Source organism: Herpailurus yagouaroundi, unplaced genomic scaffold, assembly GCF_014898765.1.
Source record: "Herpailurus yagouaroundi ecotype Mexico unplaced genomic scaffold, PumYag 77, whole genome shotgun sequence".
Taxonomy (NCBI): Eukaryota; Metazoa; Chordata; class Mammalia; order Carnivora; family Felidae; genus Herpailurus; species Herpailurus yagouaroundi.
The window spans coordinates 15895691-15918433 of NW_024412388.1; the positions used below are offsets into that span (position 1 = coordinate 15895691).

At 53.9% G+C, this 22743-nt stretch overlaps 1 protein-coding gene across 15 annotated transcripts in view; it reads right to left on the minus strand.

Moving 5' to 3' along the window:
* RAP1GAP (RAP1 GTPase activating protein) overlaps positions 1-22743 on the minus strand; it is a 62129-nt gene that overhangs the window by 24156 nt on the left and 15230 nt on the right. For 12 of the 15 annotated variants that reach the window (XR_005787042.1, XM_040464044.1, XM_040463946.1 and 9 more), the window contains exon 3: positions 3576-3669. Coding sequence is in view for 14 of the 15 variants with exons in the window: in XM_040464044.1 (XP_040319978.1) it covers positions 3576-3669 (94 nt within the window). In the remaining variant the exon portion in view is untranslated. Of the gene's footprint in view, positions 1-2658; positions 2747-3575; positions 3670-22743 lie in introns of all 15 variants that reach the window. The other 3 variants (XM_040463973.1, XM_040463962.1, XM_040463983.1) reach the window with 1 other exon arrangement.

A 22743-nucleotide genomic window follows, 5' to 3' on the forward strand; every position in this document is an offset into this window, starting at 1 on the left:
CATACTCTTGGATCCACGGGCGTCGCGGGGGTGGGGCTTCTGAGATCCGGGGCGGGGACAGAGGAGCCACCACCCCCCCGCCCCCCCCCCTCCCCGTGCGGGCCCGGCTCGCGGTTCCCGGACACTGCGCCTGCGCGCTCTCGCCGGCGCGCTGCAAGCTTTCGGCGCGTGGGGCCCTACGGAGACCCGAGGCTCTGCTCAGCGCGCCCCTATCCCGCCTTCTTTGTCTTCCCACACTCTGGGGATCCGCCTCGGGGCCTCAAGGACGGGGTTCTTGGGACAGGCTGTGAAGCCGGGCAGGAAGAGGAGAGAGGGTTACTTCATAGAGAGCTTTCCTTGAGCACCTACTTAATGTTGGACTCTTGGCGAGGATGACCTCTCCCCACAATCCAGGAGGTGCGAGTATCATCCCCATTTTACGGAATAGAAGACTGATTCCAAAAGGTGAAAGATCATGCCCAGGTTCACACAGCTAGGAAGAGGCAGAACTGAGAATCCAGGGAAAGGCCTGGAGCTGCTCTCCCCCCCCTCCTCATCTCCCCTCACCCTCTAATGCCTGACAGTGGCTGGCGGGTTTCCTTCCTTCCCCGGTTCCCGTGCCCACACCGGACCCTAACTGCCCCTGATCCTAGGGGAGGGAGGGAACAGGGACTGCCAAGACCCCACCGTACAGAGTGCACTCTGGGACATGAGGGTTCTAGCACTGGCCTTGCCATAACTTGCTGAGTGGACTTGAGTGAGTCCCTGTCACCTCTGTGGGCTTCAGTTTCCCATCTGTAAAATAGAAGGCCACCAGTCTTCCCACCTCTGCAGACCCTTCCGGCTGACCCTGCATTGTGTCTGCCGCCACTGTGCAGTGGGGGGCTGGAGCCTCAGCACCCCTTCCCCAGACATACTGGGAAAGCGCCAATTGCTTCCTGAGCTGTGGCCAAGTCAACACCTGCTGCTTTGGACCCTGCAGGGGCAGGCCTGCCCACCAGCTCCGTGCACAATCTCTCTTCAGCTTCCTGGAGAAGCTTCCAGTAGCTGCCCATCACCCTCCATCTCCAAGGCAAGGGCTTCTGGAAGGAAGGCACTGGACCTTCCTTTCCTCCAGACCTGGCCCTCGGTCAGGCTGGAGCCCGGCAGCCGGCGGGAACTCTGGAGATGTGTGTTCCAGACACGGTGTAGCTTTGTTTTTAATAATTAACAGCAGCAAATATTGATTTACACAGGCACTTCCAGGCCTGAGCGCTTCCGGGCACCCATCGAAATGCAGCCAGAGAAATGTCCATTCCCATACTGGGAGGAGGTGAGACCTGCTCACATCATTGGAGATGTCTGTGTGACAGGTGGAGTGGAGAAGGTACACACTCCATGGAGAATGTGCATGCAGCTGTGCGTGTGTGTGTGACTCTCAGACCAGATGAGGCTGTGTGTGCATGGACATCATGGGTACCTGTATTTGTGTTTGTACATGTGTATCTGTATACACATGCATGTGTACATGTGCAAGTCTCTGAATGTGTTTGCAGACATGTGAATTTGTCCATGGACATGGGTGTGGGCAGACTGTGCACGTACATGTGTGCAGATTTCTGAATTCCTAAGTGGAGAAACCCCTATGGGGGGCAAGGTAGGAGGGCCCCAAACAGCTCAGTGTCTGTACAAATGTGGTCTTCCAATGAGAGGGGAATGTCCCTTCTGGGTGTTCTGTCCTGCCCTGGAAATGTAGCATTGCTGATACAGTTCGGCGTCTTGATTTCCACTTTCCAAAGTTACTTTCACGGTCATCACCCAGCTGCAAGCCGAGCGAGAAGAAATTGGCCCCTCTGTTTTACAGATGACGAATCTGAGCCTCAGAGAGGGGCAGGGACTTACCCTTGGCACAGGGAGGTCACCTGCCCCTCAGACTGGCTCCATCAACATGATAAATGTTCACAGACTTAGGGGTGCTGGAGGAGGGGCACGAAGAATGTGTCGTTGGCCTGAGTCCCCTCAGCCCCACCACTGCTCTGCTGGGCATCCAGGGAGATCACTCAGTCTCTCTGTACCCTGTTTTCCACCTGTCCTCCCCCTACCCCTGTCAAAGGAGGATGACCCACAGACTGGGTCTTGATTCTGGAGTAGGGGTGGGCTGTCAGGATGGGAGTGGTTTGGAGCCCGCTGTCTGGGCTGTGTTGGCACGAATGGAGGCTTTTGGCCAGCTGGGTGGAGGCCAGGAAGCCTGAGGGGAGGCGGCTCAGAGCTAATCCACGGAGGCCCAGGGAGGGGAAGCTATGGTCTAAAGGCACACAGCCCGTGGTGAGAATCAAGGCCTCTTCCTGTATGCTTAGGGGGAGAGGGACTAGGGGGCCTCAGTCATGAACCCAGGTGCCATTGAGTCGTTCCCTTCCTGCCAAGCCCCAGGATCCACATGGCCCCATCTTGGGCTTTGGCCCAGGCACAGGGAGCAGGAGATGGTCTCAGGAGCCCCCTGATGTTGCCCTAGGAGCCCCCTTGGAGGTGGTGGAATCCCACAAGGATTCCAGTCCCTGGCCATCTGCCTTCCTGGCCAAGGAGAGGTACATGGCCCTTCTTCCAGGCCCGAGTGTGGGAGAAGAGCTTAGCAGGCCCTGGGCTTGCTATTTCCTGACTGTGTGACCTTAGGAAAACCTCTCTGAGCATCTGAATCCTCACCTGGAGAATGCCTGCCATCCAAGGTTTGATGAAATGACCAAGAGGCATGATGATGTCTGTGGACATGCTTTAGAAACCATAAAGTATACTGCAAAAGAGAGGGTTCATTTCCTTCTGCATCAAGGAGGCCACAAGGCCAGGCACTCTGGTCACACAGACTGAGTTCCGACCCCAGCCCCATCATAACCTATTTGTGTGTCTTTGAGCAAGTAACTTAACTTCTCTGAGCCTTGATTTTTTTCATCTACAAAATGGGACTAATAGTAGTAGCTATCACATAGTACTTCCAGTTGGAGGATGAAATGAAATACTGCCTATAAACCATTAAGTACCCATCTGGCATATAATAACTCTCAATAAATGCTCGTGGTTGTTACTGGTATTCTGCACAAGTTGCTCAGTTATTTATCTCTTACCTGGACTATGGCTCCTTGAGGACAGGGTCTGTGTCCAATTGATTTCTGGTCCCTCAGCGCCCAGCACAAAGTCTGATACAAATCAAGTGCTCGGCGAACACGTTTGATTTTGGTGATCTCATTCACAGGGCTCTCACCCTGTGCCAGATATCATGGGTGGAATGTTTTATTGGCACTTTTTTCATTAAATCCTCACAATAGCTCCGTGCCAGGTAGTATCATTATTCCGGGCTTACAGACAAGGAAGCTGATGGGGATGTTGATAATGAAGGTGATGGAGAATAGCTGTTTGGCCAGTTCGTTCCCAGCTGTCCTGCCCCCTCCCCAACAGTGATATGGGCCCCGGCCCAACGCACTCAGGGGTGAGGAGTGGTGTCCCCTCGGGGAGCTAAGCCTCAAGCAGCATCTGCATGAACACTTGACCGCTGTCCGCTAGTCATTCTTAATTCTCTGTCAGCCCCAGGGTCTCCAGACCAGGGGCAATGGGGAGGGGGCACTTACCTTGGGGTGGAGTGAAGCAGTGTGGGAGGGAACGAAGTCCACTCGTGGCACGTCTAGGGCGTGAGGAAAGCACTGGTTCTGCCCATCACTCCTCCTGGAAGAAAGAAGGGGTCTTATGGTCAAGGAAGGCTCCAGGCTGGGAGGTCTGTGAACTCTGGGAGGAAGAATCGCTCTCAGAGTCGGAGGACAGATTTCATGGAGGGGAAGTCATGGGTTCCCCAGGAGGAGGGAGAGGGGGGGCTTCTGGAGCAGGGTTGCCAAACAGGCTCTCCTTCCCCGGAGATCAGAGATGTGGACAGGGTCTCTCCCCGAGTTCTCCATTAGGCCTGCCCAACACATTCCTGTCAAGAGGATGTCCACAGCCCATTCTGAAGCCCATTCTGAAGATGGGTAAACCGAGGCAGGGGGCAGTGAGGGGTGCTGTAAAGGGCTGAGTCCTGATCTCTGTACTAAGCAGGGAGCTCAACCTCTATAGACCCCTTCCTGAGCCTTCAGAGAAATGCAGCCTTAGGGCCGAGAGGACACTTGGGTGACTGCTATTCTTTTTTTTTTTTTTTTTTTTGAGAGAGAGACAAGCATGAGTGGGGAGGGGCAGAAAGAGAGGGAGACACAGAATCTGAAGCAGGCTCCAGGCTCTGAGCTGGCAGCACAGAGCCTGATGCAGGGCTCAAACCCACGAACCGCGAAATGGTGGCCTGAGCCGAAGTCGGACGCTTAACCGACTGAGCCACCCAAGCGCCCCTGGCAACTGCTATTCCTAATGACAATAGTAATAGCTGACAGCCACTGGGCCTACTATGTGCCAGGCCCTGTGCCAAGCCCCTCTTTCCAGGCCTGAGGGCACAGACTCCTCACCACACTGGTATTCTCATTTAACAGATGAGGACCCAGAGGCATGCAGAGGTCATACAGCTGGTCAGGGGCAGAGCCAGCCTCTGAGTAAGGCCTGACTCCAAGCTCAGCCTCTTTGCCCACACCCACACCCCTCCCTGAGGAAAGGAAGCAGGTCTGATGAGGGCGAAGTCAGTTCCTGTCACCCTAGAAAGCCTGCTGAGGAGGCCACCTCTGGGGTCAGGGAGAGGAAATGCCCAGTGGCTCCTGGGACCCAGGGAGCCCAGGGCCACCCTGACGTGTCTGCAACCCCGCCCCGGTCCCATCAACGGAGGCTGGTCCTGAGAGGGTGAGTCATTCCAGCTGCCAGTGGCCCACAGCAGCAGGCTTGAGTCAGGCCAGTCTGGGACTGCCCCTCCCTGAAAGGGGGAGGGGCTGCAGGAACCTGGCCCAGGAAGGAGACCCTGAGGACCCTCGGAGCCCCCTGCCCAGTCTCCTCAGCCCAGCCTCTCTGGTTAGGAGAGACAGCTGAGAGGAGCCGTCCACATCCACAGCTCGGCTGCAGGCACCAGAAGCCTCTCCACCTCTCGGGGGCTGCTGGCATCTAAAAGCGGGGCCTGCACTAAGCAGTGCACTTGACCCAGAAAAAGAGATATGGTGGCAGTGGCATTCCAAGCCATGGCATCACTGTGAAGAAGAACACTTACCTGTTGTATGACCTTGAGTCAGTACCACACCCCTCCTAGCCTCTGCTTCCAAAAAAATTTCATCATAGAGCCTGGGTAGCTGGTAGGTATTTACTCAATAAGTTCTTTGGTATTCATTCATTCATGGTAAACTCTGGCTCCCCAAGTTAGGTCTCTTTAGTTATTTGTTGAATGGGTAAATGATTGAAGGAATCAGTGACTGAATGAAGGCTGGCAGTAGGGAGCCACTGGAGGTGTGTGAGCAAGGGAACCGCCTGTACTTAGGTCCCCGTAGTTTGCCAGGTATGCTGACCTGGGGAGAGACTGGAGCTGGGGGAGTAGAGAGAGGCCCACAGAAATGGTCCAGGCAAATTCCACTGAGGTCACCCTGGGGACTCTTTGTCAAGACCTGGGTCATGTGCCTAGAACTGTATCAAGCATTTTACACCCTCACTACAGTGCTGGGAGGTTGGCGTCATGTATCCCCATTTTTATAGATGGAGAAACTGAAGCTCAAAGAGGTGAAGCCACTTCCCCTAGCAAATGGGTGACAGAGCCAGAACTGAAAGCCCACGCCCTTGACTGAGTAAGGCCAGCGCCAGCGGGGTGGAAAGCAGAGGCTGCCCAGGGACCAGGAAGTGCTGGGGTTGCAGCCCAGCTGAAGCTGGATCCCCTTAGTGGTGGGGACACGGGGACAGTGGTGTTGGCGTGGCCCTGGCTGCCCAGCGGAGGTTGTCGCCTATGATGGAGCTATTTGGGCCCTGTTCTTCTGCCTGCCCTACTCAGGCCCCCAGGCTCAGACCATGGCCACTGCAGGTCAGTGGCCTGGCAACAGCTCCCTGACGCACTCCCCTTCCAGAACCCGCTCAGTCTGAGCTTCCCCATGGCCATTTATCCATCTTGCACAGGGCTGCTCATGCTGGCACAGGACTAGGGAAGTCTCTCGAGACAAGGAGGCGAGCGGCGGTCTGGCTTCCATCGGGGACCCTGCCGTAAGGCCCTCAACTCTCTAATTCTTGGCTGGCTAGAGCAGGCCCCTCACAGGCAGTACCCAGCACCCCACCCCCTGCCAGGCAACTCCTCCACCTACAAGGTCATTGCCGAGGCCCTAAAGGGCAGGGGAAGGGAGAGGCTCCACAATGGGGACAGAGCAGGAATTGGACACTCTGGGCCCTGCCTGCCCCCATCCATCCCAGCCCCGAGGGAACAGAAGGACAGTAATAACAAAAGCCACAGCCTACCTGTGCCTTGTATGATTCCACTTAATCACCACAGCAACCCGAGTGAGGCAGGTGCTCAAAAACTGCCTGCTTTACACACAAGGAAACTGAAGCTCAGAAAGGTATGTTAACTTGCCCAAGGTCACACAGTGAATGAGGCAGAGCAAACATTGGAATCCAGGTTTGTCACTCTAGAGCCCAAGATCTGAACTTCATAGCAGGGGCAGACCTAGCAAGTCCCATTCGAGAGGTAATGAAAACAGCAACAGCAAAGGACGGCCAACACTGATACCCGACCTGCCCTGGGCAGGCTCTGCTCTAACTGCTTCGCTTGGATTCACTCATTGAACACCCTTCTTTCAAAGGAGGGCACTAAGACACAGAGAGGTTCAGCAACTTGTCCAAGGTCATGCTGGCAGTAAGTGAAATACAGAGGATTTGAACCCTCAACCATCCAGGTCTAGGTACTGTGCCCTAATGCTATACTATACTGACTGAGCAGATACTAGTTGCTCAATAAATAACCTGGAAGGGATGAATAAACTCAACCTGCCACCTCCCTCCCTACCTCCCCATGCCTCCCCTCCCCCTGTCGGCCTCCCTCATCTCACACCCATCTCATCCCCACCTTTCTAGCCATCCTCCATTCCCCTTCTGCCTCTGCCCTCTGTGGACCTCCCCTCCCTCTCATGAACTTGAACTTCTCTGTCTCTCCTCCTCTCTCTATCCCACCCTCGCCTCCTTCCTTCTAATCTCCACTATTCTGTTCACGTGGGGTCTGGCCCTCTCTGCTTCTCTGAAAACCTTCCAGACCCAATGGCCTGGCTCAGTGTAAAATGCTTTGCATTCTGGGGCACCTGGCTGGCTCAGTCGGTGGAGCATGTGACTCTTGATCTCCAGGTTGTGAGTTCAAGCCCCATTTTGGGTGTGGAGATTACTTAAAAATAAAAAAAATATATTTTAAAAATGCTTTGCATTCCCTCTGCACGTGCAGCAGCTGGAAGGTGTCTGGAGCATGCTGGGACTCAGGGAACTCTCCCCTTTTCCTATCCCCCTGCCATGACCGAAGTCATATCTGCACAGCACTCTTGCAGTCTAGTGTCTCATCTGATCACCGCAGCAGCTTTGTGAGGTTGGCTCTTATCCACCTTTTTTCCAGATAAGAAAACTGAGGCTCAGAGAGGTTAAGTGACAAGTCCACGGTCACACCAGGGAAAGGGGAGAACAGAGGTTTAACCCCAGCTCAAGGTTCTTCTACTACATACATCACGGCTGCTCTCAACCCAGGACCTCAGCCCTGTCACCTAGCCTTGGCCCCCGGTGGCCTCCCCATGGCAGCCCTCCCCAGCTCCTGCAGCTACCGCCAAGCATCTTCCAGGTCCAGCTCCAATCCTTTCCTGTCTGGCCTGGACACTTGCCTACAGGTACAGAAGACCTGGACACAGAAAAAGGTGGCAGCCAGAGAGGAGGTAACTTGCCCAAGGTCACACAGAAAAGCCTGAGCCAACCTGGCATCCGGGCCAGGCACATTCCAGGGTCACCTTCAGGCCCCGGAGGTGTGTGGCTGCCGGCCAGCTGGCCCCAGCTCCCCACCCTTTCAACGCACCCATCTCTCCCAGGGAAAGGGCGCAGCAAGGGGGTGGGGGAGGGGCCCAGTGGCCCAGCTCCTGAGTGGGATGGGCCAGGCCGGAAGCTGCTGCTGACAGCTCCTGGGTTTCTTGGCAACTGTCACTGCGCCTCCTCCCATCCCTTATCTCCACATCGAGGTAACAATAATAATCACACTGTCATGAGTACAGCTTTTTGTACTTTTCAAAAGTGCTGTTTATCTGCTCACTCCTGGGAGTCTCACCGGAACTGGAGTGGGAGATAAGGCAGTCGCTAGGATCCCCAATTCCTGGAAGGATACACTGAGGCTCAGAGAGGTTAAACCACCACCTTGAGGTCACCCAGGAAGGCAGAAGTAGACTGGGGACCAGAACCCAGGCCTTCCATTAGTCCAGGGCTCCAGATGCCACACTGGGGTAGGGGGCATCTCCGGGTGGTTCCCCACACTGCCAAACCACAGGCATGGTGGGGGGGAGATAGGTAAGACTGAGGACAGTTGGCCAGATGCCTTCCTGGGTTGTTTCCCCACTGTTAACCAGCTGGAGAGTTGATGGGAGGGTCCTGTCTTTCTCCTCATAAGGCTGCTGTGAGACACAGAGTAGAGTAAGCACTATAGAAGTGTTTGCTATTATGATTAATTATTATTAATATTAGCCACTCTCCTGGGAACCTCACCCTTTCAGGGCATTAGAGCAGTCCTTTGGGTATGACTTGGTTCTTTGGCCACCCAAAGATAGTTGCCCTGGATGGAGGTCCCCAGGTGGGTGTAGCCCCTGCTGACTCTCCTAGCCTCATCTCCACGCACGCCCCCTTCCTGTCCTGCCCCAGGCACCTTGTCCTAGCCTGTTTGGGCTGCAAGCAGTTTTCCAAATAAGCCACGCTGTTTCACACTGCTGAGCCTTGGCACAGGCTGTTTCCTCTGCTGGGGGCTCCCTTTTCCTTCTTGGCTGCCTGGTGAACTATTCATGCTTTAAAGTTCATTTTAAACAGGTGAAACTCCGGTGGCCAGAGCAGGTAACACATGACCACCAAGGCAGGAAGCCTGTGATGGGGAGCAGGGGAGCTAGACAGGTACAGGACAACACACGCACAAGTTGGGAAACCAGACTTGGGTGGTTGGGGGGGCAGAGCAGGTGCTCAGCTAGCCAAGGAACACAGGGCCAAGAAGGACTTGTGAGGGAGGCTAGCCCAGGATAGGGTCCTGAGGGGTCCAGACGAGCCCAGCACTGGTCACCAGAGGACAGGGTCCCTTGAATCTCCGTGGTCTCCATGAAACCAGCTGGTTCTACCAATCTGGTGACTCATGTGGGGGACGGCAGAGGGTACAGACCTCAAGGCGAGAAGCAGGTACAGAGGGCTACTCCTGCGGGCCCTCACCCCCCCTGAGAGGGGCCACTCTGGATGGGGCTTGGGGGCTGCCTATGTCTCCCAGCTGTGGTATCGTGTCTGAGGGGACTCTGATCTCCTGAAACCAGAGACCGGAGGCTGCACTGGAATTGCCCCTTCTCCTGGGGGCCACAGAGGCCCATTGTCTCCAGTGCGCAGACATCCGGCACTGCCTCCCCCCACCCTCCCGCTTGCCTCTGTCTTGCCAAGATGCCACGGAAGGTGGCCAGGGACAGCCCGGTGAGCAAGTTTCTGAAGCTAGGCCCAGGGAGCCCAGCCCCCTCCACCCAAGGCCCACAGGGAGGGGAGGGACACAAGCATGGCTGCTCCTGACTATCCTTCCCCCAGGCACCTTCCACCTCTCTACCGGGATTCAAGAGGAAGTGTGGGGGTGGGCGGGAGCCAGGCGCTGTGATGTCCCGTAATCCGTAATTGGCACAACCCAGATCGCTGTTTCAGAAATAAGGAAGCAGAGGCTCATCGAGGTTGCAAGATGGGCCAGGGGGTCCCGCAACCACCAAATGGTAGAGCTGGCAGAGTCACCCTGGGAGTGGGGAGCAGGCCTCAGTCTCCACGCTGCACAGAGGGGGTGGGCAGGGACGTAGCACGTGGAGTCCCCACCCTGGCTCCATGCTGGCTGAGCGCCAACACACCCGGATGCCGGAGCCGGGCCAGGTAGTGGCCTCCTGAGCAAACAACAGGTTGGCAGCCCGGAGAGGAGGTCATGGGACCGGCCCCCTCCCGGGGGCGCAGCACCTAAGGACCGGGCCTCCCATCCACCTGCTGAATGCCAGGGCCTCCCCTGCCCAGGTGCCAGAGCCAGGCTGTGGCCCCGGGCCTGACCCTCCCCGCCTCCCCGGGACTGACTCCTCCCGGCACCTGACTCCTCCCGGCACACGGGGCAGGGAGAGGAGCCATACTGAGGTGACCCAGCCACCCAGCCTCTTCCTGCTTGGGTAATAACAACACCTGCTGACCCAGCCTGGTACTTTACAAAGTGTCCTTTCACTAGGCCCCCTCAACAGCCTCACAAAGAACCCAAGGCGGTAACATCATCTCCATTCCACACGGAAGAGACCGGAAGCCAAGATGGCAGTGGTGACTTTCCCAACGTGCCGCACCTGAAGCTGGAACCCACTGCTCCACTCCTTGGCCCACGGCTGCAGGACGGCTCCCACTGATGGGCCTGCCACAGGCTGCCACCCTCAGCGCCCAGGGAGAGCGTGAGCCAGAGGCTGTGAGCAAGGCCCTTCCCGGCACCCATGAGCTGGGGCCCATGCCACCTACACCGCACCTCCCTCATTAACCTTATTGTCCTTCCCTGCCTGTGCAGCCCAGGGGGTCGGTGTCCCTTTTCTGAGCTCCATGCATTCCTTCACTCACGCACTCAAGCTCCGTCATCTACCCGCTCCCCCACTTGCCCTTCACTCCTACACTCAGTTATTCATTCAGGATTCGCGTCCTGCTGCCTGCTCTGGGCCTGACTGTGCTGCTGGGCATGGGCATCTGAGCGGGGTGAGCCAGGCCTCCCCCATCTCAAAGCAAAGCCCCAGTGACACCCGCCCGACTGTTCTCCAGCTGTTCTCCAGCTGTGCCCAGACACTGAACCCTCCAGTGCCGAGGTCTTGTTTAATCCATCCCTCTCCCTCCCCAGCTGGTGGGCCTGCCACTTCGTGGGCCCCGGGCCAAGCTGGTGAGCAGAAGTCCCTGCCAGGCCAAGACAGAGGGGGACAAGGTCACCATCTCCTAACAGAAGGTGACAAGGAGAAGCCTTAGCTCTGTCTCTAAATCACCATGTGGACAGAATTAAGTCACCACGACCTCTCCAAGCAGATTCCACTGGGAACTGGGACTCAGACTGGATGGTGACATCCTATAGGAGGATGAACAGGAAGATGAGACACTACACTGAGCTGGGTCTGCTGAGGACTGAGTGAACCAGAACCCTGGAGGGCTTACTCTGCCCGGCAGGGGCTGTGGAGGGGCCCTTCAGCTCCTCTAAGCCTCTTCTCTTCTCTGAGCCTCAGTTCCCTCATCTCCCAAATGAAACAGTAATACCTACTTTGCAGGGTTGTTGTATAGAATAAATTAGAGGTTATACGTACAATCTGACTAGCCTGGAGCTAGTCAGTATATAGTAAGTGTTCAATAAATCACTGGCTCCTGCTGGGAGAGGCAGTGTAACATCACAGGTGTGGGTTCTGGAGCCAGACCGCCTGAGTTTGTATCCTAGCTCTGCCACTTAACAGCTGTGTGACCTTGGGCAAGTTGCTTAACCTCTCTGAGCCTCGATTTCCTTATCTGTGCAATGGGGATAACAACAGTGCCTGCCTTCAAGGGTTGTCATGAGGACTGAATAAGTTATTACATGCAAAGTATGTAAACATTAACCATGAGCATTTCCTGGCCTTCCCTTCTCTCCTCCTTTCTTCCTTCTTCGCTTCCTCTGTGGGCTGCTGAGGACTAAGGCAGGACTCCTAGGTGGAGGTTGTGAGAAAGTAGACTGGAGCTGCCCAAGAGTAAAACAACGAGCATGTAAGGTACTGAGCAAAGGCAGGCAGAGCCTCCAGGGATGTAATGGGGAGACAGGTGTGGGGACAGGAGTAAGGGCAGCATGACCTCTCAGGCACCTCCCCCACTTGGAATCTCTGCCTCTTGATGGCTCTGGGATCTCTGTGGTCAGGGACAGAGGCAGTGGGTAAATCCCCATTATTTTGAGGAAGTAGACTTTTCTACTGGGGCACATGGATTGTCTGCTGGGGCACATGGATTGCTACCACCTCTCTGTAGAGGTTTTGGCCACTCCTGTTATGGACAAAAATGTAAATACTCTTTGGCCCGGCCACTCCCTTTATACACAAATGCACAAAAATATATGAACAAATGACATTCACTGCAGCAGTGTTTGCAATAGCTAACATCTGGAAACCACCTCAATGGTCCATTAAAAGGAGGCTGGATAAATGCATTAAGGCACATGCAAACAGTCGGGGACCATGCAGTGATCACAAAGGGGGCCTCTGTCCTGATGGAAAAAGGAGTTTGAGGCATACTGTTAAGTAAAAAAAAAGCAAGTTGCACAACCAAAATCTCACTTGTGAAAATTAAAAATTAAATGCAAAAGTTCACATGGCTTGTCTCTAAGAAGCGGGACCACCAGGAACTCCTGCCTTCTATAGGATATATTTTTCTGCATTGTTTGGAGTTTTTCTTTTTTTTTTTTTTTAATTTTTTGAATGTTTATTCATTTTTGAGAAAGAGAGAGAGGGTGAGTGGGGGAGGAGCAGAGAGAGAGGGGGACACAGAATCTGAAGCAGACTCCAGGCTCTGAGCTGTCAACACAGAGCCTGATGTGAGGCTTGAACTCAAGAACCATGAGATCACGACCTGAGCCAAAGTCGGACGCTTAACCAACTGAGCCACCAAGGTGTCCCGTTTGGAGTTTTTCAATGAGCACTTATTATTTTTGTAGCTGGGGGGGGGGGGAGATTTTGTTTTTAAGGAAATCTGAGCATTTACTATAAGTCAGCTCTCTGAGTACCTGACCCTTACCTTTCTCAATCATCTTAAGGAGATCCTTACTCCTTAGTCCAAGAAGGAGAAACTGATACGGAGAGAGGTTAAATACCATGGCCAAAGTCCCCTGGCCAGGAGTGACAGCTGGGCTGTATCCCCAGTTCTGGCTAATTCTAAAGCCCACGCTCTTTCCCCTACATTAAGCATTAGGCAACCTTTTCTGAGGGTCAGGGAAGAGAGAAAACAGGAGAAAAGCAGCTCAGGCAGCTGGGCACCGGGCTGTGCCCCCCAGGACCTCAGCTGTCATGTCCTGGGAGCCAGGCCAGCTGGGGTTAGCCCACTGGGGACAGGGCTGTCTGCCTCATTTGCAAATGCAAATGCGGGCTCTGCTCCTGGCTTCAGCTCCATGCCCTGAGCTGCCCCAGGCTGGCAGGCTGGCAAGTGCCCAGCCCCTCCACTGACTTCGCCCCCCGAGGCTGTGGGGTCACTAGGCAGGTGGGCATGCACTGGGGCTCCAAATAACTTTCCATGTTGATCAGCCTGTTTCTGGAAGAATTTGTCATTGAAGGTCGCCTGCCACATTTCCAGTGACAGGCTGGAAAGGTGACAAGCACGTCCACTTGTGCCCGAGTTTGGAAGGGCCAGTGAACACATCTAGAAGTTAGACGGACCTGAGTTCCAATCCTGGCTGGGTCAAGCTCTAGCTGTGTGGCCTGAGGCCAGTCACTTCACCTCTCTGGAACCTGTTTCCTCAGCTGTAAAATGGTGTGGACAACGCTTTCCTGCAGGGCTGCTGGGAGAATTCAATGAGATAATGCATGTCAATGTACTCCTTAAGCTAGAAGCCACCTTCCACGTGCAGGGGAGGGTTATGATCCTGCACGTGTGTGTGCAAGGCACATGTGCGCATCCGTGCGCCTGTGGAGTGGACAGAGGATCCTGGCTGGACCAGAGGGCCCTGCCACCCACAGTCAGCAAGCAGGCGGGCAGATGTCTGACACTTTCTCTAGTAGCCCCCTCAGGGTTTTCTGCAGCTCTGCCCGGTGGTGAGAAAGGGTGAGTGTCTCTGTGGGGGAGGTTGTAGATGGAGGCCTGGCAGGAACGTGAAATGTGGGTGGGAGAGAAAGCATTCGTGTCTGGGCCGTGCGGGGGTTTGTATGTGAGCATGTTTGTGTCTATCACGTCACCCGCCTGCCTAAAAGCCCTTGGTGGCTTCTCACCGCATGCGGGCTGCACGTGGCCCACGAGGCCCTGCGTGTCTGTCCCACCCCCAGGCCTCGGCAGGCCCCACACCCCCTACCTGTTACGTTCTCCCCGTCTTCCCCTGTCACACCACATAAACTACCCTCTTATCCAGTCTTTCTGGAGCCTCACACTGGGGCAAGCTGTCACCACCCTGACCAGCCTCCCCAGAAGCCTGACCTGGGCCATCGCAGACTGACCAGTTTGGTTGGCACATGTCCTGGTGTGACCTAGACCACGATCCATCTCTCCTTCTAGAAATGGAGCTTCCTCGGGTGAAGACAGGGTCTGTTTGGGGGCCTGGCACACTGTCGATGTCCAATTATGCTCTGCTCCAGGAGGGACTGTGTGTGTTAATAACTCTGTGTTCATGACAAAGCTGTCTGGACGAGAGTCAAGTCCGTGAGCATAAGTATGGAAGTTATGTGCACGTGCATGTGCGTGTGAGGGGGTCGCCTCAAAGAAACTCTGGCCCCGTGGATGGGCCAGATGTGGGAAAGGCCAAGGCACTCTGTGGCCAGTGTCCACACCCAGGATGGCTTGGGGGGAGAGAGTAGGCAAGCATGAGTTCCCTTCCCCAAGCCCCTCCTAAAATAGCCAGGCTCAGGGTCTCTGTGACAGACCCCAGAATACTTCTGGGCCGGAGGGCAGCCAGGCGGGCGCCAGCTCAGAGGACCTTCTGCTCACTTGGGGCCCAGCCCAAGCCTGGTCCTGCATGCCTGCCCACATGCCCACCCCCTCCCCTGGACCTGCCTTGTGAACAGCAGTTCCTGATCGGAGGGAAGGTGGGCCTCCAAACCCCCTGCCTGCTCAGCTGCCTTCCAGCTGCTGCCAGGAGGTGATCTGGAATGTTCCAGATTTGGGATGGGGCAAAGAATCTTATTCCTGCCTCAAAGCCTTTATACTCACTCTGCCCTCTATCTGAACTACCCTTCCCACGACCAGCTCCTTCCCGCTTAGGCCTTGAGAGGCCCTCCATTGTACCCTTAGAAAAGGGGGACCCCTTCCCACCCACCCCACCCCTCATTACTCATCATCCATCTGAAATTACATAATTTGTCTGTTAGCTCATTTTGCATCTGTCTCCTGGACTGTGGGGTAACCTGCACGAGGACAGATAACCACGTCCATCAGGTTTGCCTCTGGATCCCCAATTCTTAGACGCTATCTGTCACACGGTAGGGACTCAATGAGTGTTTGTTGAATGGACACATGGCTAATGGAAAGCATGAAAGAATCCTGTGAGGTGAAGACTGTCCCCATTTACAGGTGAGGAAACTGAGGTTCAGAGAGGTGGAGTCTGTAGTCCAAGATCACACAGCAGTCAGACCAGGCCAAGATTAGGGACTATCTGTCTCTGCTAGAAACCCAGCACACTGAAGTGTTTTGTAGCCAATCTTCCCATGGTATAGGTAGGAAAATGAGCCTCAGAGAGCGAGGGTGATGTTTCTCCAGGACACCTGGGAGGGACCCAGAATGTTCCAGCTCCCTCCTCCAGCATGTGGCTCGAAGCTGGTGCACTGGCCAGCCCTTTCAAAGTGCCTTGTCATTCCTTTCACTGCCGCTGAGGTGGGGACTGCTAATACCCCCACTGGACAAAGGAAGAAACCACGGATCAGCCGGGGGGTGGGCATTGCACAAGGTCACCCAGCCAGGACTCAGTGCAGGCCCGTCTGGCGGCATAAGCCAGCGTTCTTAGGGACAGTGTCAAAGTTGGCGTGCACGGCTGGGGAACACGCTCATGTGTAGGCAGTCACCTCCTGGCAGCTGGTGAGCCTCCAGAGGACAGAATCCACGCAATGCTGCCCCTCCTGCAGGGCCCAGCACATAAGGACGACAGGCACTAACTGCCATCGCCGCCATCGCTCTGGGCCAGGCCTGGTTTTCCACCTTGGAACACATGATCTCGTTTGATCCCCACAGTAATCTTCGAAGTAGGTGCTTTTGTTTTCTTTGACTTACAGGTGTAAAAAACGAGACCCAGAGAAGAGAACCTACATTATACACAGCACTAGACCGACAGCACAGGGCAGAGAAGTTCCAGGCGAGGGGAGGAGAGCGGGTGATGGGGGCCATGGGAGGCCTCTGCCCAGTGGTGATTTGGGGGTTCAGACCCTCTGGAGCACCCACAGGAAGTTCCGGTGGGGCTTGCAGGGTGTGACCTGACGGCTACCCCTGCCACCTTCAGCTGCCGGGTCCAGTTCTGTCCTGTGTCCAGCACGTGCCATCACACGCCTTTCTCTTCCACCTTGCTGCTGGGTCACCTCCTCCAGGAAGCCTCCCCCGATTCCTAGGTGTGGGGGAGGAGTCCTACTCAGAACTCCCCATAGCCTCCCAACCGATGCTTATCACCTCCATTAGAACCACCTCTTTCCTCATTTCCTGCTCTGGACTGAGAACTCCACAAGGGGCGTGGCCTTGTCTGTCATCTCCAGTGCCCTGTCCCCACTGTCTGGTTGGCCCTCAGAGGGCATCCCCACACTAAATATTTGTTGGATTAATCTGAATGAATGAACGACTGTCTTGGGGAAGACCCTGCCCCGAGGAAAGTCTTTAGGAGATTTGGGAATATTAGCAAAGTCCCCTTTTTAACCACTGCTTCTCAACCAAACCACCTCAACAGCACCTAAAATTCTAGTACTAGAATCTTAATGAGTCTCTCTTTGGTTTAATGAGTCTTTTCTCTCAAAATGCAAATGCTCTGCGAAAGGGAAAACATCCACCGAGTACACACACTGGACTTATTTCGTTCTAAGACTCCCATGGGGTAAGCAATACAGTTCTCATTGTTATGGACCATCTGAGACTCAGAGAGCCAAACTGCCTTCTGCAAGGCCGCACGGCAAGTAAGAAAACCCGAAGTTGGTTCTAACTCAGGTCTGCCTAAAAACAGAGCCTAAATCTTCCCTTTTGTACCACCTACAAAGGGACCTGAGTCTGACATCGTTGTGATGGAGAAGCAAGCAGGGCCACCAGACTGAGAACCTGAGAGCAGCAAGAGTGCTCGAGGACCTCCTTTGTCTCTTCATTGTGCCAAATGTAGGCATATGTGGAAACTAGCCAGAGATGGGGACTCACTGCCCAAGATCACACAGAGTAACAGTGGCAGTCCCAGGAACAAAACCATCTGGAGGGGGACCTTCTCTGGTCTCCTAAGCTAGAGGGGCTCTTTCTTGGAAGAAGGGGGGGTCTCTCTGGTCTGAGGTCTCTCCCAGGGGTTCCCACCCCCACCCCTGCCCCAACACACAAGGAAATGACCTTTCTCAGAAGGGGGCATCTCTTGGGCCCATAGAAAGATAAGGGAGTCCAAGAGCTGAGCTGAATAGAAGATGAAAATGAGAAAGGGCTGGGACAAGTAGCTGTTGAGTGTAGAAACAACAGACTTGGGGAGGTAACATCACTGCCCATATCTTGTTAAAGGGCCACTGTGGGCAATGGGAGGCCCCAGAGGCTACATCCAGGCTCAAGCAGCTGATTGTAAGTATGGAAGAACTTTTGATATCCAGCAATGGAATGGGCTACTTTGAGATAGTGAACCTCCTATCACTAGGAGTGAGCAAGGAAGGGCTAGTCAAGGAGCTGCTCAGAGGTCAAGATGGTCTCAACTAGGGATGGTGGGCTTTGAGAGGTCTTGAAAATAAAAGCCCATTTTTCGCAGGAGACCCCTCCCAAAGCCTCATTCCAATACTCAAAACGGTCATGAACCAAAAAAGGGGTTCCTTGCTAGGTGGGAGGTCATAGGAGGGCATCTCAAAGGTCTCTTCCATCTCCCAAGATTCCAGGAAGCCCAAATTCTCTGATTCTAGGATTTTACAAAGCCAGGAGTCTGAGACTCAGTTGTTCTGCATGTCAGTTACTGACATTATATACAAACTTCTACCTTGACTATAAGCCCTTGCTCAATCTAGCTCTTCCTCTTCCTCCAAACCCACACCTGATTTCATTTTTTTAGATGTTTTAAAATTTTATTTTGAGAGAGAGTGAGAGACCATGAGCAGGGGAGGGGCAGAGAGAGAGAGAGAGAGAGAGAGAGAATCCCAAGCAGGCTCTACACTGTCAGCGCAGAGCCCAACATGGGGCTTGAACTCATGAACTGTGAGATCATGACCTGAGCTGAAATCAAGAGTTGGAGGCTTAACTGAACTACCCACGCGCCCGGATCTCATTTTCCCTCATCCCTCCAGCCATACTGGCCTCCTCTCTGTTCCCAAGACACACTAAGCTTGTTCCTGCCTCAGGGCCTTTGCACCTGCTGTTCCTGCAGACAAGAATGCCTCCTTCCCCCTGCTATCTCTTCCCACATCCAGCTCCTCTCATTGTTCAGGTTTTGGTTCACACGCTACCTCAGAGAGGCCTTGCACGACTCCCTCCATCATCCTCCAGCCTTACAGCACAGGGTGATATGCAAACTGGAGCCTGGCTACTTAGGTTCAAATCTCAGTCTTGCCAAGAGAACTTACAGGCTCTGTAACCCCTCTATGTCTCAGTTTCCTCAGCTCTAAACCGGGGGTAGTAACAGTAGCTGCCTCATGGGGTGATTATGAGGATTATATCCATCAATATATGGAAAGTGCTTTTGGAACACAGACCTGCGCACAGTAAGATCTAGGTAGCATGAATCCTTGCTTTAAAACTCAGCACAACTGGGGCACCTGGCTGGCTCAGTTGGTGGGGCATGCAAGTCTTGATCCTGGGGTTGTGAGTTCGAGCTCCATGTTGGGTGTAGAGATTACTTAAAAGTAAAATCTTTAGGGGCGCCTGGGTGGCTCAGTCGGTTGAGCGTCCAACTTCGGCTCAGGTCATGATCTCGCAGCTCGTGAGCTCAAGCCCCGCATCGGGCTCTGTGCTGACGGCTTAGAGCCTGGAGCCTGCTTCAGATTCTGTGTCTCCCTCTCTCTCTGCCCCAACCCACTCGCATTCTGTCTCTGTCTCTCTCAAAAATAAAGAAACATTAAAAATATATATTTGAAAAAATAAATAAATAAAATCTTTAAAATTGAGCACAACCACTGCGGTTCTGTCCTTATCTATTGACAGACCGTCTCCTCTATTCCCCATTTTATGGATGAGGAAATTGAGGCTCAAAGACGTGAAATACTGGCCACACCAAGCTCTCTGAAGATCGGGACTGGGTCTGTCTCATTTTCTGCTGGTCCCTAGAATGCACCTGGCACGTAGTGTTGCTCAGTAGTTACTTGTGGCTGAATAAATAAATGAATGAATGATGAATAAGTGACCACACTTTATCTGTGCAGTCAGGTGCCCGTGCACCTAAGATTCTGTTTCAGCCTACCTCTGCCCACCCTAGCCCCAAGTGAGCCCAGCTCAGTCAAGGTCCCAGCCTCTCTCAGGAGTGGCTGCGGGGACAGGCAGGCTAATGAGCTGGGGATCAGCATCCGTGCCTCTGGCTGCAGTGGGACCCCCTCACCCTAGCTGGGCCGGGGGAATGAGGCAGGAGCTGCCTTGGCATGCCTTGGGGGAGTCCCTGCCCAGAGGTGTGGTGGCAGGTGTGGGCTCAGGAAGCAGCTGCTGGCTCCCCCGTCCTGTGCTCTGCCAGCTGCCCGCCGGGGGCCTGCCCACCAGATGCATAATAGATGAGGAGGCCCAGCGGGCTGTGCCTGCCTGGCATTTCAGAGCCACTAATGAGGCCAGCCTCATGCTTCCTGCAGCAGCACACGGGCCCCCAGGGCTTCCAGCTCAGTGATTACAGAGAGCCACCTGAGGACAGGGGCCACCCACCGCAGCCCCGCACTCAGCACACACAGCATCCGAGAAAGCGAGGGCTAAGGGTCTGGGCTCAGGGGCTCAGGCTGACCACACTACCAGTCTTGGTTCACCACTCACTGTGTGCCCCTGGTCCAGCCACGTCTCCTCTCTGAGCCTCAGTTTCCTCATCTGTAAAATGGCGAATGGATGGTAACAGTCTCCACTTTGTAAAGCTGGTATAAGGACGGAATGAAGTGATTCTTTGCAGGGCTCGGCCCAGGGCCTGAGACCCAGGAGATGCTTCATATATGGTAGCATTTCCTGGAGATATCTGGGTGACCGGATGGGCCCTCCCAGTGGGATACATGGGGCTGGGCAGCGGCCTCTGTTTTGGAGGTGCTCAGGATCAGCTCAGCCCATAATCAGAGCTTCCCTCATTCCTGTGGCTTCCTCATTTGGCCAAGGTCCCTTCCTTGGCAGGAGAGATGGCTGGATTCAAATCCAGCCTTCACCAGTTCTCAGTCTTGCTTTTGGCCTCCAAAATGGGGGCGCTCTTGCCAACCTGCAAGAGTGTCATCATAGTGGACCACCATAAACAAATGCCTGGAAAAAATTGTCATCACAACGGAGACCACCATAAACAAATGCCTAGGGAAAAAATGCTCAGCACCCGTTGGCACTTAATCCTTGCTGGGTCCTGCCTCCTCCCCCCAGGCTCCCAGCTTTAAGGTCCTCTTCTCAGGTCATTTCCAGAACCCCTCTCCTGCACAACTCTACCTGGCCATTCCCCCACCCCGACATCACTCCACCTCCTTCCTCCCCTCACCATCTGAATCCACCTTAAATGCCCAATACCCATTAGGTCTGCAGAAGCAGAGTCACCCACTGTCCCACTGGCTCCTAATCCTCCCACTGGGCCCCATTCTTTTTTCACACTTGTTCTGAGCTTCTTCACCACAGGTAACCTGCTGATGAGGGGCGGGGGGAGGGGGCGGTAGGGGAATCCAGCCATGATCTGGCCACATCTGGCCTCTACCAGGCCTGACTGCTCCTCAATTTAAGCCCCAACTTCTTAATCCTTTTTAAACATTGAAAAGTTAAAAAAAAATCTTTTTTATATTCTTTATACCCAACATGGGGCTCGAACTCACGATCCCAAGATCAAGAGTCTCGTGTTCCAGCTCCACCAACTGAGCCAGCCAGACACCCCTCTTAACCCTTTTTTAAAAAGGGGCAGAGGAAACCACATGTCCTCCAGGAAGCTCTCACAGCCTACTTGACAAAGTTTCAACTGTTCCACTCTCTGGCCACATTTAATTCAATTCCACCAACATTTATTAAGCATTTACTGGGTTCAGGAAGCTGTGTAAGACTGTGTGGAGGACAGAGAGATGGGAAGAATACAGCTCAGCTTTTTTGGTGACTCATGCTAGAAAATGAGCCTAAGTCAAAAGTAACCCAGGGAACCCCTGTTCTCGAGGATCTTGGAGCCTGCCTGGTACCACGGCGTTATGTGGACACATTCAACTGGACTGAGAGATCCAATTCAACATGCATTGCACATCAAGTGGCTCAGAGGGGACGTGACCTGCCTAAAGTAACACCACTAACGTGCAGCAGAGGCCGATTCAAGTCCGCACCTGTCAGGCTCTGAAGGTCGTGCTCTTTCCACTATCCCAGAAATGAGACTAATGTGAGGCATAATGAGCAGAGGGAGGGATTTTAAGGATAGAAAGATGGGGAGTGGGGATCAGGAAAGAAAACCCTCAGCAGACAGTGATAAAGGTAGGCCAGAGGTGTGGCGGGGGCTTGTGGAAATGGGAGGGTAGGACATGCCAAGGGGATGAGAAAATGTGAGCAAAGGAATGGAGGTGGTATTCTCAGGGGCCATATTCCCATTGATCAGAAATGCAGGTGACAAAAGGGGCACCTTGGGTGGTTCAGTTGGTTAAGCGTCTGACTTGGGCTCAGGTTATGATCTCGCGGTTTGTGAGTTCGAGCCACGCGTCGCGTTCTGTGCTGACCACGGAGTCTAATGCCTGCCTTGGATTCCGTGTCTCCCTCTCTCTCTGTCCCTCCCCTGCTCACACTGTCTCTCTCTCTCTGTCTCTCTCTCAAAATTGAGTAAACAATAAATGTTTTTTTTTTTTTAAGAAATGTAAGTCACGAGGGACATGAGTTCCAGACTGAAAAGGGTAAGTGGATAAAGGCTTTGAATCACAGGCCAGGAAATCAAAATTAATAATCAATATGACCCCCATTTACAGAGCAGTAACTATATGCCAGGCACAGGCTGGGAGCTAAGCAGTTGTTTAGGAGAGAGGGCCTCAGGGGTTAGCACCTTGGACAGCATCTCCAGCGAGGAAGGTGTGGGGCAAGGCATTGTGGGTAATGGGCAAATCCTGGTGATTCCAAAATCTTCCTTTAGAGTTGTGTCAACTGTGGCCCAGAGAGAGGAATGGATTTGCCAAAAGTCACACAGCTGGTTACTTACTCTCAGTTCTGGGCCCTCATCTCTGACACTTCCTTCAGGGTTCCCTAGAGAGGGCTTTCTGGGTCACCCTTCCATCTTCAAGTCTTCCCTCAAGTGCTCAGACCCACCCTGTGGCCTGGAGGTCCTGGGACAGAGTGCATGAGACTCTGGGCTCTGCATTCTGGAAGGTTAAGATTCAAATCCCAGCTCTGCCCCGAATAGCTGTGTGACCTTGGGCAAGTCACTTCCCTCCTCTGTGCATTACTGTTCTCCTCTGTAATTAGAGGTTATAGTCCATAATTCAGGGAGGTGGTAAAAATTACGTGAGATGATACAGCGCAAGCAGCTAACAGTACCTGGTACACAGCAGGTGCTTAACAAGTGGCAGTTGTTAAGATGGTTTTCTTTTTTATATTTATTTATTTTGAGAGAGAGAGAGAGAGAGAGAGAGAGAGAGAGAGAGAGAGAGAATCCCAGGCAGGCTCCATGCTGTCAGTGCA